Raw genomic sequence first — 15371 nt, forward strand, 5'->3', positions numbered from 1 at the left:
TGCCTTCCTTTTAACACCAGTTGGCACACCCCTGGTGATGGCAACCAATCCTTCCTTGGGCTGCAGGATATATCCACGAGGTGTAGAAAGGAAATGTCAGCTTTATTTTGAGAGATGTGCAGCAGGTCAGGCTGAATCCAGTGACCAAACATGGCACTGTCTGAACAAGCCCAAGAGGCTCCAGCAGAACCTCTCTCCCTGTGCAGCACCCTGGGACAGGGGGGTTAGTCCTGGAGGAGGGGGGTCTGCATTTTTAGAACCAAACTTGTCTGATTCTGTAGTATTCAAAACATCCCACTGCTCTGTGAGCAGAGCTGACTCCTGTGAACATCTCTGCTCAGATGTCAGAGGCTCGACCCCAAACCACCGGAAAGATTCATGACTTAGGGGGAAACACAAAGGGGTTCAGGCTGAGCCCTTTTCCCCCCGCTCGCTCTTCCTGTCCAGGGCTCAGAGCAGCCTCAAAAACCAGAGACCTGCTGTCTGCCATCTGTACTTGGCTGAGTTTCAGGCTCCCAACTTGAAAGGCTGCACATCAGGCAGCAGAGCCTTTCTCTAACCTTGAGCTGGTGGCAAGTTGTTGGTGTCCTGCCCCAGGGGAGCCTGATGCCTGTGTCACATCTGCTTTTCTTTTCAGAGTAAGATGAAGGTGTTGCTGAGCCTGACTCTGGTGCTGACATGGCTGGGTAAGCTATAAGTTTTATTTGCCTTGCCTTCTTTCCCCTCTGCCTTTGCTGTAAGACCTGAGTACCAGTGAATCCTCTGGTCTCTGGGTGCTGCATCTTCCCTTCCTGCAGACCTCACATTTTATAGGCTTCGAACTGCAATGGCATCCCTGGATGTGTCCTGTACTTAGCCAGGCTCCAAGGCCTTGAAAGAAGTAGAACAGCTTCACCAAGTCTAAATACAGGGAAAGGGTTCCAAGGTATTGATTTTGGCTCTGCTCGAGGCAGCTCAGCCCCTGGTCTTCTCTGCTGGCGAGTATTTGTCGTTACAGCTCTGCAGCTGGTCAGGACCAAAAGAACCTGTTTGGGAAGCACTTTGCATTTATTGTTTAGAGGACATCAGACAAGCACTTGGTGCTTGGCCAGGGCCCAGCCCTCTGTGGCTCATGGACAGGCTGAGCAGAGTGGCTCAGACACTAGGACAAGCCGACCTGTCAGAGCAGCTTCCCGCTGAATCAGCTCCCTTAGCTCTCAACAGAGAACTGCCAGAGCCTCAGCCTCTCCTTCTAGCGCCAGTGCAGGCTCTGGAGCATGCAGGCTGTCTCTCAACGAGCTCCAGGGGCATTTTTTGGCCCACTTTTTTCACAGAATCGTTTAGTTTGGAAGAGACCTTTAATCCCCTTCCTGCTGTGCGCTCTGCAGCCCAGCGTGCCAGCAGCTGCTTCGTGCTGGTTGTGTCAGCTCTGTGCTCTTTGATCTTCCTCTCTTTTGGGTTTTTTTTCCCCACTGTCCAGCTTCTCTAGAAACCCCAAACTGTAGTTATGTGGCCAGACAAGTACAAGCGCAGGTCTGGAGCCTGTGAGCAAAGGGGAAGGCAGCCAAATGGGCAGGTTGTGAAGGAGGAACTGAAATCCGTGTGAAGCGGCCGAATTGCCCCTGGCCTGGCAGAGACGAGGGCTGCACAGGTTCTCCCAGCCAGTGACTCACAGGAACAGCCCTGCAGGAGCTGCAGGCTCTGGCTCCGAGGCGTTGGAGGGCTGGGGTTGTGCCTCCCGACTTCCCTTGTGCGCGGCTTGTCCGGCGAGCGCGGCAGCCCCTGGTCTGGCGGCGGGAGGATGTGCTGCCCCACATCCCGGGCACGCCAGGAGCAGGGCTCAGGGAGAGGCTTTGCCTCTGGACTGGCCGGTGCCGTGAGCCCCAGGCCCACCTGGAGAGGAGACACCGATGGGGACGGGCAGGCTGCACCTGGCACTGCTCCCCGCACTCATCCTGCTGTCCTTGTCCCCGGCAGAGCAGAGCGGAGGGTCTGGCTGGGTGTTCACAGAGCCTCAGCTTCGAGCTAGTGCTGGGGACTCTGTGCTGCTGCAGTGCCACTTCCTAGACCTGGAGAACAAGGGCTGGACCGTGAGCAAGGTGGACTGGATACACAAGGCAGGGGCTGGCACTCAGGTGGGTCGGGATTGGGGGTGGGTGGTGGAGCGGGACACGGGGGCTGTGGCGGGGAATGTGGGTGAGGCAGCTCTGGGGAGGATGTGGGGAAGCCTGTCTGCCTGGCCCAGACCACGAGAGGAGGAAGGTTCCACGAGGGGAGGAAGGTTGCCGGTGTGGTGGTGGGACACCCCGTGGCCCCAGGCTGCAGGGGAAGCACCGCTCTGGGTTTGAGCTGGCTCTGTGAGCGGCAATTGCTCCGTGGGGAGAGGGAGAGAGCAGGACCTAAGGGCTCTTGAGCAGGGAAGGCTCACGGGGCAGTGCCCTTCCACTGGGCTCCCTTGACCTGATGCTGTCTGTGCCCTGGCAGGAGGAGATGGTGTTTTTTTACTACAGTAACCGTGGGGTCCCTGCGGGCCGCTTCAAGCACCGGGCACAGTGGGAAGGGAACCTCTCCCGCCGGGACGGCTCCATCCGGCTGCGGGACCTGCACGTGAACGACAGCGGCACCTACGAGTGTGAGATCCGGCTGCAGCTCAACAGCAGCATCTTCAAGAACCGCACGGTGCTGCACGTCAGTCCCCCGGCACAGAGAGGTGCGTGCTGTCCCTGCCACTGCTGCCCTGCTCCCTCGTGCTGAGGGGCTTCACAGATCCTGAAGGCTCTCAGACCTGCTGCCACGGCCCTCCTGCAGCAGGGCCGGGGTCCCCGTGGTGCCATCCCTGCCTTGGTGTCTCCCCAGAAGGACGAGGGGCAGCAGGTGCCCAGGAGGCTGCACCCCTGAGGGACTCCGGGTTTTGGCCGGCGGTGGTGGGCTGTGGCTGTGTGGCCATGGTGGTGGCGTTCCTGGCCGGACTCTGCGTGAGGAAGAGGTACCAGTGCTGGCTCTGGGGTTATGGGGCTGAGCAAAGCACCTCCCTGCACCTCCCTGTGCTGGTGTCCCCAGCCAGGCATCACCCTGAGCTGCCCCGTGCAGGGCAGGTTCCCAGATATGAGGGTTCAACTCCCCCGGTGTGGGGTGCAGGCTCCTGCTGCCATCTAGTGTTACTCTGCCCTGGCCAGTCCCCCCTTGGCTCCCAAGCCTTCTGGGCTGGGCCAGCAGCAAGGATGGCCTGGCTGAGGCACGTGCAAAGGGATTCCAGTGTCCTGGGAGGGGGAGGGAGGGCCAGGAGTGGCAGGCGATGCTTCTCACTGGAGATGACACTGCTGTTGCCTTCCCACAAGGTTTGCAGGCAACACAGCCCTGGAGAGGATCGGAAACAGCAAGAGCAAAGCAGAGGTGAGAGCTGGGGCTGGAGGGAACACTGAGGTTGGGTGTGTGGGGAGGCCAAGGGAGGGGATCCTGCACTGGCCAGGCACGAGGTGCCATTCCCTGCCCAGACACAGCCGTGGCTCTTGGTGCCTGCCCTGTGAGTGGGGTCAGGCAGCCCTTGTGTGTTTGGGGACTGCCCGGTTCCAAACATCCCAATTCCCCCTTGCAGGAAGCGCTTTACTGCTCAATCCCTGGGGCTGAGATACCCAAGGCTGAACAGGATGCCAAGAAGAAGAGGAGAGCTGAGGACACCTACATAACCATGGTGAGGAGCAGGCTGGTGTGATCCCCCACATCACTGCCCCCTGGCCAGGGTCGTGGCATCCAGGCCTGACCCCTCACTCCCTGTGCCAGGCAGCAGCATCCCTTGCCCCCTTCCCCCTCCAAACAGCCCCTAGTACCTGTGGTGACACTCACACCCTGTCCCTTGCTCCGGCAGCACCCCTCCCACTGCCGGGAGAACGGAGTCTACGTGGAGCTGTCCAAGAGGATGATCCCAGCAGAATGGATGGGAGAGGAGAGACAAGGTGATGGACAAAGCCAGGAGCCTCACAGCAGACCAGAGCAACCACTTCCCCGGGCTCCAGAGCAGGAGAAATAGCTGTGCTGGAAGATGAAGCCTTTTAGCCAGGTGTGTCCAAGACACCTTTGTCCCTTTGGGTGGCCAGAACTGGTGACACTTCACTGTGTGCTCCATGCCAGGGCACTGCTGGGGCATGGCCCACCCCAGCTGTCTGCAGAGGACGAGGGGAGACCTGTCCCTCTTGCCCCCTGGTCTCTGGAGGGGGGGACAGTGGGCACAGCCTCCATGCTCTAGCTTTAAGCCTGGTCCTGAGACAAGGATCTCCAAGGGGGGATATGCAGCGGGGGCCATTATGGTATTATTCTGGAGATAATAAAACTCAGGGACTCTTCCCAGTTCCTGTCTTTGTTTTACCTCTTGCTTAAGCATGTGATGTCCAAAAGCTGCCCGGCCCAGGGCCTGGGAGCCCCTGCACCCACATGCAGCCTCACACAGGGCGCCTGCCCGGCTGGCCCCAGGGAGCAGTAAAGCCAAATGGGCCACAGAGGGGGGGTCCCTTTGCAGCAGGACAGGGATGGAGGGGAGCAGGACAGACCCTGCAGGCAGTGTGTGTGTGCTCATGTCTCCCAGCCCCTGCCCATGGGTGAGCACCCACCCTATACCCAGGACAGGCAGTCCAGCACACCCCCCCAGGCCTCCAGGGCAGCATCTGAGAGGGTGCTGGCGCTGCTCCTGCTCTATATATAGATGTTTGACACCTCCAGGTGCGGAGGGAGCGCAGGGACCCTCCACCTCCCACCACTGCTGAGACTGCAGCGCTGCTGCTCCTCCTTGGTTCACGTTGACACCCTGCTCTCTTTTCCTGGAGGGAGGCAGAGGGATGGGATCACAGCAGGAACCAGCAGCCCGAGCTGGTTTTGGGGTGTTGGAGGGTCACATGTGACCTCTGCTGCCATCGTGGGGTTGTGGGAGCTGTTGTGGCAGAGCAGAGTGGGCTCTGCCTGCCCAGCGTGCAGGGGAACTGCTGTGTGTGCAGTGAGGGTGTTTGCTGAGCAGGGTTGCTGTGTTTGCCCTGCCACTCTGCTGCCTTCTCTCCCAGCTGTCCTGTTTCCCCTCCTGAGGCTGGTCAGGTAGCAGAGCCCCTCTGTGTCCCTGTTGCCCCATCCCTTCCTCCCCAGGTGTGTAGGAAGCAAGATGTGCCCTGGCTCCAGGGCATCCCTTGCCTTTCTCCCCACTGATGCTGTCTCAGCAAACTCCCCCTCCCTGTGTCCCAGGGGATGAGAACCAGGGCGCTGAGCAGCTGCTGTCTCTGCCTTTGGTCCCCATGAGGCCATGTCAACCCCTTCCTGCTCCCACCTCTGCAGCCTGAGTCCAGCCTTGGAGTCCAGGGCCCAAAGACTTCCTTGTCCGATGGTGCCAATGGGATCAAAGACTTTCTGTAGCTCTGTCACTGCTGAGCAGAGCTTCCTTGTCCCACGGGCTGGGTGAGCAGGGCTGTTGCTTTGGGAGAGCATGCTGCTGGGGGATGGCAGAGCTTGGCACCCCTGGGAAGCGAGGGAGCTGCTCTTGCAGTGGCCTGGGAGAAGGGAGGTGAGCAGGAGAGCTTTTACCTGCTGCAGGTCACCTGCCCGTGGCAGTGCCACCTCCTGGGCACGCTGACCAGGCCGCTGTGCAGGCTGCCTCCTTGGGACCCTCTGCTCTTCCCAGCCTGGATCAGCCCCCTCCAGGAGGGCATTTCCAATGTTCCCAGGCCCAGCTGAACGGGAACTGTTGCCGTGGATGGTGCGAGCGGGGCCGGTCGCCAGCCTCCAGCAGAGCCAAGGGGACACATCTGCACGGCCCCACTGAAACCAGGGGGGCTGCAGGGGCCGGGGGAACCCACCGTGTGACACTGCCCGCCAGGAGAGCACGGAGCTGGAGTTGCCAGGAGCTGTCGCCTGCAGTTCAGGAGAAAATTTTTCCGCCCTCCCACTCCGCCGGCTGCAATCCACCAACCACAGCATTTACTGCTTTTTTTCGCCCCAGCTCCGCTCCAGCCATATTGGGCTGTGGAAATAAAGCGGCTCTAATGTTATATGTCACCTGCAAATAACCTGGGCGTTCGAAAAAAAAAGACCCTCCACCACCACCTCCAAAACCCACGCCACCACCACGTCCTCTCCACACACAAAAAATCCTCCAAAAATGAGCCCGGAAGCCTGGCTCCCGCAGCCCACCTTGTTCCTCACTGGCCTCACCTTGCTGCTCTCGCTGGGTAAGTGTCTGACCGGATGCCCTTGCATGCAGCCAGCTGGGGAGGCACCCCCTGCCTGGCCAGGAGCCCCCCTCCCCACACGCCAGCCCGTGCCGGCGCGGGGAGCCAGCGCTGAGCCGCAGGGATGGGCACGGAGGTGGTCCAGCATGCACCCTGCGGAGAGCCACCAGCCAGGGTGACCTGCTTTTTGGGCAGGGTGGGGGGTTATGCTGCGGCTGCATCTTCTCCTAAAGCCAGCCGTGCATCCCGCTCGCTGGCCGCTGTTTGCATGCCGGGGAGAGGAGGGGGCTGCCGCGGGCACGGGGGCTGCGCCTCGCCGGGGAGGTGGTGGTGGGTGGCTGTGGTGGCTTGTGGCTGTCCTTGGGGTGGTGGCTGGCGGCTGGGGGAGCGGGCACCGGGCTGGCAGTGCTGCACGGACCGGGGGGGGGGAAGTGTCCCTGCGTCCTGCCCCGCAGCCAGCAGCGTGTGTCAGCAGCTTTGGGTCGGTATCGATCTCGAACGGGAACGCATCACTTCTTTGAAGTGCTGCTCACGCTGTCCTGGAGCTCCTGATGGGCTGCCTTACCCCTGAGGAGGAGAGAGCCTGGGAAAGGAGGATACAAAACCTAGCGAGGTCTGCTTTAGAGGCTGCTGTAATTTTACCTCCCTGGGTGCAGGGTGCAGCGTGACGGAGCGTTTGGGAGCCTGCGCGGCGCCGAAGGACACAGCCTGGATGGTTGGTCCCAGGGGCTTTAGGGGCTTCTTCCCCCACTTCTGCTGTCCCCCAGTGCTGGGCAGTGGCAGAGTTTGGACCCACACACGTGGGTGCTCCCAGGGCACATGCTCACCGCGTGCTGGCTGCCCGTGAGGACCCTCTGGCTGCGGTGCAGCCCTGCCAGGTCGTGGTCTCCCCGGCTGGGGCGACAGGACTGCTCCTGGTGGGATCTCATCCCCCTGTAGAGCCCTGGGGGCACCCTGAGGGCACAGAACAAAGCCAGGTCACCCGATTGCAGGCACACATTGTGTGAGCAGTGCTCAGACAATGACTCCATGCAGGGACACCCCCCCAGCCAGGCCTACTGGGACAGACCAGCTCCTGGCTCTTCTCTCCCACCCCTGAGAGGTTTTCTTGGAAGCATCTAAAGCTGTGATGGGGCAGCAAGGCTGTGGCACCGGCTCAGGACACTTCTTCCTTCCTTGGGTGCTGTGACTCGTCTCCACCCCTGTCTCCCTGAGCCCCGTGGGAGCCCCCCCTGCTCTGGGGGTGGATGGAGGGTGCTCACCTCGGCTGCCAGCACAGCAAGGAGCGTCTCCAGGGCTTGGCCATACCTGAGGGCACCCCCTGCCCCCAGAGAGCTTCAGGGTGCTGCGGGTTCACACCTTGCAGTGAGACCTGTGGCTTGAAGCAGCCGTGTCTGCGGCTCGGGAAAGGCTGTTTTCCCTGGCTGCAGAGCCTGGCCCCTTTCCTGCCCTGCTTGCAGGCGGAGCGGAGTGGCCAGCGGAGCAGCCTGGACATGCCTCCAGCTCGGCCGCAGGGCTGGACTCGGCAGCACCTCGGGAAGAAGGTTTGAGAGCAAAGAGCAGCAGCCCAAGGGGAGAGGTGAGGTGATCCGAAAAGCACCTGGTGGTGGCGGTGTCACTGTCCCCACCCTGTGGGATACCACAGGCCCCCTTTATCGTCCCCTCCCTCCCAGGGCTCTCTGTCCCCATGTCACTCAGGGCTTAGCCTCGATGTTTGCAGCCAACTGGCTGCACAGGAGCCTGTCCCCTTTCCAGGCTGCAGGCGCTGGGTCTGGGGTGCTGCTGGGGCAGGCAGCACCCCAGGGGAGCTGCAGGGGTGGAGTTGAGCAGGTCACAGACACCCCATCCCTGCCCATGTCCCAGCTGAGTCCTGCCCTGGGAGCTGCACCAGGTACTGCCCCTGTTTCTCTGCCACAGCCAGGCTGGAGAGCAGGGACTGGCCTCGTTCCCCCAGGAGTGACCCAGATCTCGCTCTGGTCATTCCCAGCTGGAGAACCCTTGCGTGGGCACTGCTGGGAGGGGGGAGCATCTGCATTCCCCCTGCAGCCCCTGGGGCCAGCCCTGGCAGATCCCAGCCCTCGCTGCTGTGCCGTGTCCTGCTGGGAATGAAATCTGATGAGCGCAGCCATAAATTTCAGGGCGGATGTGGCGCCGGGCCTCGTGTGCTGACGCTGCATCCAGCCCTGCACGGCGCTATGGATCCTATGGATCCTGCAGCAGGAAAGCCTCGGGCACCGGCAGGGCTGGCTGCGAGTCAGCAGGAGTCAGCACCGGGCACGGCACTCAGGGGTCATCGGCCCTGGCAGAGCAGGGATGATGCTCTTCCTGTCCAACCAAGGGACTGTGCCAGGGCTGGGGCTGCTCCCCTTGTTGCCTGTCACTGCTGTGTAAGGAAATCCCACTCCTGGCTGGATGCAGTGTGCACGGATGTGCCCGGAAGGTGATGCCAGGCCCCAGGGTGAGCTCTGTACCCCTTCCTAACTCCTCTGCATCCGGCAGCACCCCCGGGACTGGGCATGGAGGTCATGGCCCCTCCCACCATCAGTGCCTTGAATGGCACCTCGGTGAAGCTCTCCTGCACCTTCAACTCCTGCTACAAGGTGGAGAACAAGCAGTTTTCCCTCAACTGGACGTACCAGGAGTGCAGTAACTGCTCGGAGGAGCTGGTGAGTCTCACTGGGGCTGGGGATCAGCTCCAAGTAGTCGTGTGTGTCCCTTGGGGTCCCGGGCAGGGCAGCACGTGCAGGGAGGGGGTGCCCAGCCGGGGAGGGAACACGTGGGGTGCCAAGCGCTGTCTCACCTCCTCTCCCTCTCGGCTGCCCAGTTCCTGCAGTTCCGGATGAAGATCATGAACAAGCAGCTGGACCGTTTCGGGAACCGGGTGGAGTTCACAGGGAACCCCGCCAAGTACGACGTGTCCTTCACCCTCAAAAACGTGCAGCTGGAGGACGAGGGCATCTACAACTGCTACGTCCTGAACCCCCCGGACCGGCACCGGGGCTACGCCAGCATCAGCCTGAAGGTGCTCACCGAAGGTCAGTGTCCCCTCTGCAGCTGCCTCGTGCAGGGTTTGCTCCCTGGCCCTGGGAGCGAGAGCCCTGCCCGCTCCCAGTTGCTCCCAGGGGTGGCTGTGTGCCCTGAGCCCGTGCCCTGTGTCCCCAGAGCCCCCGAAGCACGACTCGACGGTGGCTGTCATCGTGGGTGCCTCCGTGGGCGGCTTCTTGGCCGTGGTGATCCTGGTGCTGATGGTGGTGAAATGTGTGCGCCGGAAAAAGCAGCAGAGGCTGAACACGGACGACCAGAAGACGGAGGAGGAAGGGAAGACAGACGGCGAAGGCAACCCGGACGAGGGCACCAAGTAGTGCCCCCCTGCCCGCCCCTCCCTCCTCACCCCTGTACAGCGTGACCCTCTCGATGTGCTTCCCAGAGCAAGGATTTCTGTCTCCCCAGAGCATCCCTCCCTCCATCCAAATACCCAACCCAGCCTGGAGCAGGGCGAGGAGAGAAGAAGGTCCCTGGAGCCTGGCCCTGGTGGGCAGGGCTGGGGAGGGGGCTGAAGCACATCAAGGCTGCCCTGAGGCTGAGCTGGGACCAGCCTGTCCCTTGCTGAGTGCCAGAGTTGTGAGGAGGTGCTGGGGACAAGCTGGTGTGGGAGAGGGGGGACCGGTGTGGTCCCCACACACAGAAGGACTTGAGCAGGGGGTGCCAGGAGGGGCAGAGGGGTCTGGGCAGCCCCATGCCCAGTTGTCTGCGCTCTGTCCCAATGGAAAACATGAGCTGGGGCCAGTGGCCCCCTGCCCTTGGGGCCATGACTCATCCCTGAGGTGTTCCTGCTGTGCCTGGGGCACAGGCAGTGGTGTTCCCATCCCCAGGAGGATGCCAGTAGGCATCCTGGTAGCTGCTAGTCTCCTCCTTGCAAGTTCTGTGTGCCAGTGCTGAGGGTGCTGAGACAGAAAGCTCGTGCTCCTCAGGGACTGTCCCGGGCTGCTCGGAAGCTGAGGGCCAGGTAATGACCATGAGCCCACACGGTGTTTCAGAGCTTTGCTGTGTTTTGGAACCACTAATGGCTCCTGGTTTGCAAGGGATGTACCCTTCTGCCTCCTGGGCTATTTTTGAGTCTGAGCATCTCAACCAAAGGCGCTGGGCTGACTTTTTTGCGGTCTTGGGGAGGGCAATTGTAATGGAAAATGTTCTGTTGATGTGTCAAACTGAGGTGGTGGGGAGCGGCGGGGTGAGGCTGCTCGGGTCGAAGAGCTGCTGGAAGAAAGAGGAGATTTTGGGCACTTGCTGGGAAGGCACAACAGCAGGCCTGGAGTTAGGACATCTCTGTCACCCTTGAGCAGCCCTGTCATGCTGAGACTGCCTCCTCCAGCCTCCCTGCAGAGCACTGTACAACCCATAACTGCCATGGCAATGCACTGCCAGCGTGCCCAGTGCCACCTGCCTCACTGGCAGGTGAGCTGTGGGGGCTGGAGCACGCCAGGGTCAGGCAGGCAAGTGACCCAGGGCAGTGTCCCCTGCAGCACCACGCCTGGGCTTTCCTTCTCCCGTGGCAGGCGGGACGTGGGGCAGAAGAGGAGCAGCACACGGAGCCACAGGGGACACTGCCCAGGGCCAGGTGCCAGGAGTCCTGTCACCCACGAGCAGCACTGCCAGGGGAGAAGGGAGACCTTTGCTGCGTCCCTGGGTAGGTGCCATCCCGGCAGTGCCACAGGCAGTGCTGTCAGCCCCGGGGGTGAAGGGACAGCCGTGCGCTCCCTGCTCTGCCCCATCGCTCTCCGCCCCGGCCCCACGTGCCCTCCCCATCCCGCTCCACCCCGCTGGGCTCCCACGCCGCTCCTCTTCCCATCTGCAGCAGGAATGTGCCGTGTCCCACACGTGCTCCCCTTGTCCCGGGAGGGCCGGGCTGAGCCGCCTGTCCCGTACTCCCCACACCCAGAGCTCCCCACACCCAGAGCTCCCCGCACAGTGCCCGCGGTGTTCCTGCACCGCCTCTGCTCGGGGCCGGGCTCCCGCGGCTCCACGTGGGGCTGAGCCGGCAGCTCGGCAGCCAGAGGCCTCCGAGCCTTGCACATGACCAGTCTTGCATCTGCCTTTCATTTCTTTCGTGCACTATATCCTTTGGATTGCAACTTGCCAATGCATCTGTATGTACATAGCTGTACACAGCAGAGAGAGTCTGCAAATATATATCTCTACACACAGGAGGGGCTGGAATCGCTCGTGGTGTGGCCTTGGGTTTGCGCCTTCCCGTGGGCTTCTCTTGCCAAGTGCTCTGCTGAGTGTAGGATGTTTTTATTGCTCTTTGTACAGTCAAACAAACAAAAGAACAACAAAACACAAACTTTGCACTCGATGCTTTTGTGCTGCTGCCTGGAGGGGCAGGACAGGTCCCTCATCTGCTCTGCCTGTGGGGATGAGCGGGCTCCTGTGTGGAGCTCGGTCCTGCTGGGGTGCTTTGGGTGCTGAGGGAGCCCAGGGCAGCCTGTGTGTCCACAGCTCCATCCCTGGGAGCTGCCACAGAGCCAGGGGCAGGCGGGGCAGTGCTGGGGGTGGGAGAGTGGCCAGTGCTGCCCCAGCCTTCCCACACTAAGACTTCAGGGGTGCTCAGCACCCACTGTGGGGACTCCAGCTGTGCCACAGGGACCTGTGCCCTGCCAGCTTCTCCACCTCTGCTCTGCAGAGAGCTGGGGTTGACAGCTGCTCAGGGCTTGGCAGGTAAGGCTCAGCAGGCTCCAGCAGAGCCCAGGGCATGTGCTGGGTGATGGACACTCGTAACTGGGCTGCTGTCCCACTCAGCAATCCAGCAACGCCGTGTGGATGCTCTGGCACAACTGGGGCACATTTAATAGGCACATCCATCAATTTGCCCACCGTGGAGACAGGAGGGGAGCTCTGACAGCCACCCTCTGTCCTGTCTCTCCCTGCTGCCCTTCAACCAGGGCCGCTGAACACCAGTGCACCCCAATTCCACACACGGGCAGGGTCAGGCAGCTGCCCCTGCACACCTGCAACCACCTCTATCCCCGGCCAGCGCTGCCCTCCTGCCCTGCCTTACCCCCTCCCCAGCCCAGCTCCCAGCAGCAGGGTGACAGCCAGCAGTGCCAGGAGAATGGGCTCTCCCAGTGTCCCTGCCTGCCCGGGCACTGTGCCCTGGACACCTCACCCTGTGCCCGGCCGTGGGGTCAGCGCTGCGGAAAACTCCCACCTCCCCACAGCACCTCTCCCTCCCTTAGGAAGGGCACCCAAATCACCTCCCCTGTCCTGCTGACACAGTCCTGCAGTGCTGGGCTGGTACCGGGGGGTGCAGCCAATTGATACCTGGCCCATGGCAGGGAACAACTTGGCTGTGCAGTGAGGAGCAGCTCTCTGGAGGACAGCACAGGGTTATCACCCCACCCAGCTCTGGGGGGTCAGCCACAGGCAAAGGGGATGGGGGACCCACAGCTTGGTGCTTTCAGGACACCTCTTGGAATGTTGCTGGCAAAAAAACTCGTGAGGAAGGCGAGCACGGTGGGATCACAGAGGAGAGAGACCCCGTGGGACACGACAAGGGTGAGTTCGCGTCGCCACAGGGGACCAAGGGCAGTGACTGCAACCCCCCAGTGCTTCTCCAGAACCAGGGACAGTCCCTTTTACAGAGCACTAAAATTTCCTTGGACCAGGTGGGATTACAGGTGTTAAAGAGCAAGAGAAGGGTCTGGAAGTGATGGGGAACTCTGCCTGGTGCTGTCATGGGGGACTGCTGGGCAGCCTCAGGGGGAGCCCAGAGGCACTCTCCCTGGGATGCTGCCCTGCTCCTGGGGCTGAGAGAAGGGGACCTGGGAAGGGGACAGCCTGGGACTGTGAGCTCCAGGGTGCTGAGGGGTGTGAAGGGCAGCCCTGAAGAGATGGAGTGGGGAGGGTTCAGTGGAGGTGGCCTCAGGCTGTGTCGGGTCAGAAGAAACTTTCTCCTGGGACACAGGAGGGTTACCTCAGTGATTCTTGCAGATGCCTCTGCAGTGGCTGCCGGGGGACACTGCTGCTCTTTCCCTGCTTGTTTAAAGGGCCCGTGAAAGGGGGTGAGGAACCCGTGCACCTCCGGAGGCAGCCGGCTCTGCTGGCAGGGGCGAGGAGGCAGCGGGCAGCACAGCGCTGGCAGGGAGAAGGATGCAGGGAGAGGGGAAAGCATTGTTCCGAGGGAGAGCTGCAGGCAGGGGAGAGCTGGAATGACAAAGGCAGCCAGGTACTCACCCGCAGTCTGTTTGCCCGGGACCTCTCAGCTCCCAGCCCGGCGTGTCAGTCCCAGCCAGGACAGTCTTGCAGAGTCTGATCCCTGTGGGTGCCTCCTGCCCACTGCCAGCTCCTGGGCTGCCAGGCCACCTTGTCTTTTAAAGGTCACAGCCAGAGGACCTTGCAGTAAATATAAGGTGCTGATGGGAAGCTCTGTTCCAGCGTTGCCACCTCCTCCTCCATCGGCAGGAGGGCTCTGCCTGCTCCAGGTCTGGGAGCTCAGCATCCTCTGGCTTGGGGAGCTCTGGGAGGGGGTTGGGACTGTCCTCCTGGGGCAGCCCCTGGCAGGATGCTCCAGGGCAGCTGGGGCCAGCGCTGCGCCTGCTGCATTGAGCTGGGAGGCTGCAGCCCAACTGCTCTGCTCAGCCCTACCTGGTCAGTACCCACGTGGAGGGAGGCAGGAGCCCTCCTCGGGGAGCAGCAGCCTGGCATTTTAACCCTCGAGCTCCAGCAGTGCAAGGTGAGAGGGACTGAAGGTACGTGAACAGCCACTGTGACCCCCCTCTCACAGGCTGTGAGCCAGCTGGCAGCACCCCTGAGCCCTCCTTCCTGTCCCCCAGGGAGGTGACAGTGTCCGAGCAGAGGGTGCTCAGCTTCCCTGAAAGCAGACACAGTATCCTGGTGCTGGACTCAGCAGAACAAGTTTCTGCTGAGCCGCAGGAATGCAGGGTCCCATGCTGGACATCAGCACAGTGCCAAAATCCCGAGGCCAGCTGCTGGGAGTGCCCTTCCCGGCCGTGGCATCGCTCACCAGGGCCGGGCTGTGGGAGAGCAGAGCCTTTCCCGGCCCGCGGCAGTGGCAGATGTCTCACGAGATCAGTCGGCCGGGGAGAGCGGCTGGAACTGCCAAGTGTGACAGCTCCATCAGGCTCTGGTGACAGCCAGCATCCCACTCTGAGCCCTGGGCCGTGTGGGCACAGCTGGCCCCGGGTGTGTAGGGCAAGCAGGCAGTGGGGCACAGGGGCTGCTGCCTCTGCAGAGATGCTCAGCAGGGAAGTGTGGCTGCAGGAGCATGTCAGCACGGAATAACTGGGTACACACCTCCCCAGCGCGCCCCGTTTGTGCCAGTGCTCACAGGAGCTCTTTTGTATTCAGTGGCCAACCCTTGCAGCCAGGCGGTGCTGCTATTCCCAACCTTCCTGCCTCCAAAAAGATTTAGGGCTCTGCTGGCGGGATTCCTAAATGACAGCTCGGCCAGATGACAGCTCGGCATCCTAACTTGACCCATCATTTTGGAAGCAAACTTCGCAGACAGGTGAGCATCCCAGGAGGGGGTTCTTCACACCTAGTGGCCTTTCCCTGCACCAGGGCAAGGGTGCTGCTGTTCCAGGTCCCCAGTGCTGCAGGTCTCCGTGGTCTTGCTCACTGGATACTGGAGATTCCAGCCTCAGACTCACCTGCACCTGTGACTCCAGCCCCAGCAGCCATCATGACAGGCATCATTTGCAGGGGTAACAGGCATCCCTTCACCCCTTCAGACCTCTCTGCCTCCCCCTCACAATCTGTGATGCTCCAACAGACGCAGTGCTCCTCCTCCTGCCTTGGCACAGTGCCTGCCTGGTCACCCGTGCCTGCAGCTCCACTCACCTCTCTGCATCCATCCCCTCACTGCATCCATCACCTCTGTGTATCCATCCCCTCCCTGTATCCATCCCAGCCACCCGCCAAGGCACCTTCTGCTGCATCAGCAGTGCCGCGCACGCCGCTCCCGCAGCGCCGGCTGCCAGCGCTGCCCAGCCCCGCTCTGCCTGTACTTTTCCTGTCTCTGTTGCCAGCTCTGCAGCCCTAATGCCTCAACCCACAGGCACTGCTGGAATCCTCTCAGGCTCCCCTGGGACGTCCCCGTGCCCTGCAAAGCCTCCAGCTTTCCCTCTTCCCTCCTGCTTTGTGCTGCTGGCCAGGTGGGCGGGAGAGCGA

General features: G+C 61.8%; 2 protein-coding genes across 3 annotated transcripts; both read left to right on the forward strand.

Annotated features, from left to right (window-relative positions):
* Positions 1–1889: 1889 nt before the first annotated feature.
* Positions 1890–3506, forward strand: LOC113996201 (junctional adhesion molecule-like). Its single transcript, XM_039386500.1, has 5 exons — positions 1890–2114; positions 2464–2689; positions 2836–2965; positions 3318–3372; positions 3474–3506. The coding sequence occupies exons 1-5, from the start codon at positions 1890–1892 to the stop codon at positions 3504–3506; spliced, it is 669 nt and encodes a 222-aa protein (XP_039242434.1).
* A 2451-nt stretch (positions 3507–5957) lies between these two features.
* Positions 5958–11526, forward strand: SCN2B (sodium voltage-gated channel beta subunit 2). Of its 2 annotated transcripts, none has more exons than XM_027736999.2 (4): positions 5958–6182; positions 8682–8848; positions 9007–9217; positions 9345–11526. In XM_027736999.2, the coding sequence occupies exons 1-4, from the start codon at positions 6113–6115 to the stop codon at positions 9542–9544; spliced, it is 648 nt and encodes a 215-aa protein (XP_027592800.1). In that variant the 5' UTR covers positions 5958–6112; the 3' UTR covers positions 9545–11526. The 2 variants fall into 2 exon arrangements, with proteins under 2 accessions (XP_027592800.1, XP_027592801.1); XM_027737000.2 differs by lacking the exon at positions 5958–6182 and adding an exon at positions 7599–7761.
* Positions 11527–15371: the final 3845 nt, after the last annotated feature.

Source organism: Pipra filicauda, unplaced genomic scaffold (assembly GCF_003945595.2).
Source record: "Pipra filicauda isolate LSUMZ 115617 unplaced genomic scaffold, ASM394559v2 scaffold488_size445888_pilon, whole genome shotgun sequence".
In the NCBI taxonomy this organism is placed as follows: domain Eukaryota; kingdom Metazoa; phylum Chordata; class Aves; order Passeriformes; family Pipridae; genus Pipra; species Pipra filicauda.

Excerpts from the sequence above, each read along its gene's own strand:
- LOC113996201 (XM_039386500.1), top strand. The coding sequence starts at position 1,890 with ATGGGGACGGGCAGGCTGCACCTGGCACTGCTCCCCGCACTCATCCTG. Across the intron at positions 2,115-2,463 it reads AGGCAGGGGCTGGCACTCAG|GAGGAGATGGTGTTTTTTTA; the intron begins GTGGGTCGGGAT and ends GTGCCCTGGCAG. Across the intron at positions 2,690-2,835 it reads CAGTCCCCCGGCACAGAGAG|AAGGACGAGGGGCAGCAGGT; the intron begins GTGCGTGCTGTC and ends GTGTCTCCCCAG.
- SCN2B (XM_027736999.2), top strand. The coding sequence starts at position 6,113 with ATGAGCCCGGAAGCCTGGCTCCCGCAGCCCACCTTGTTCCTCACTGGC. Across the intron at positions 6,183-8,681 it reads CACCTTGCTGCTCTCGCTGG|CACCCCCGGGACTGGGCATG; the intron begins GTAAGTGTCTGA and ends TGCATCCGGCAG. Across the intron at positions 8,849-9,006 it reads GTAACTGCTCGGAGGAGCTG|TTCCTGCAGTTCCGGATGAA; the intron begins GTGAGTCTCACT and ends TCGGCTGCCCAG.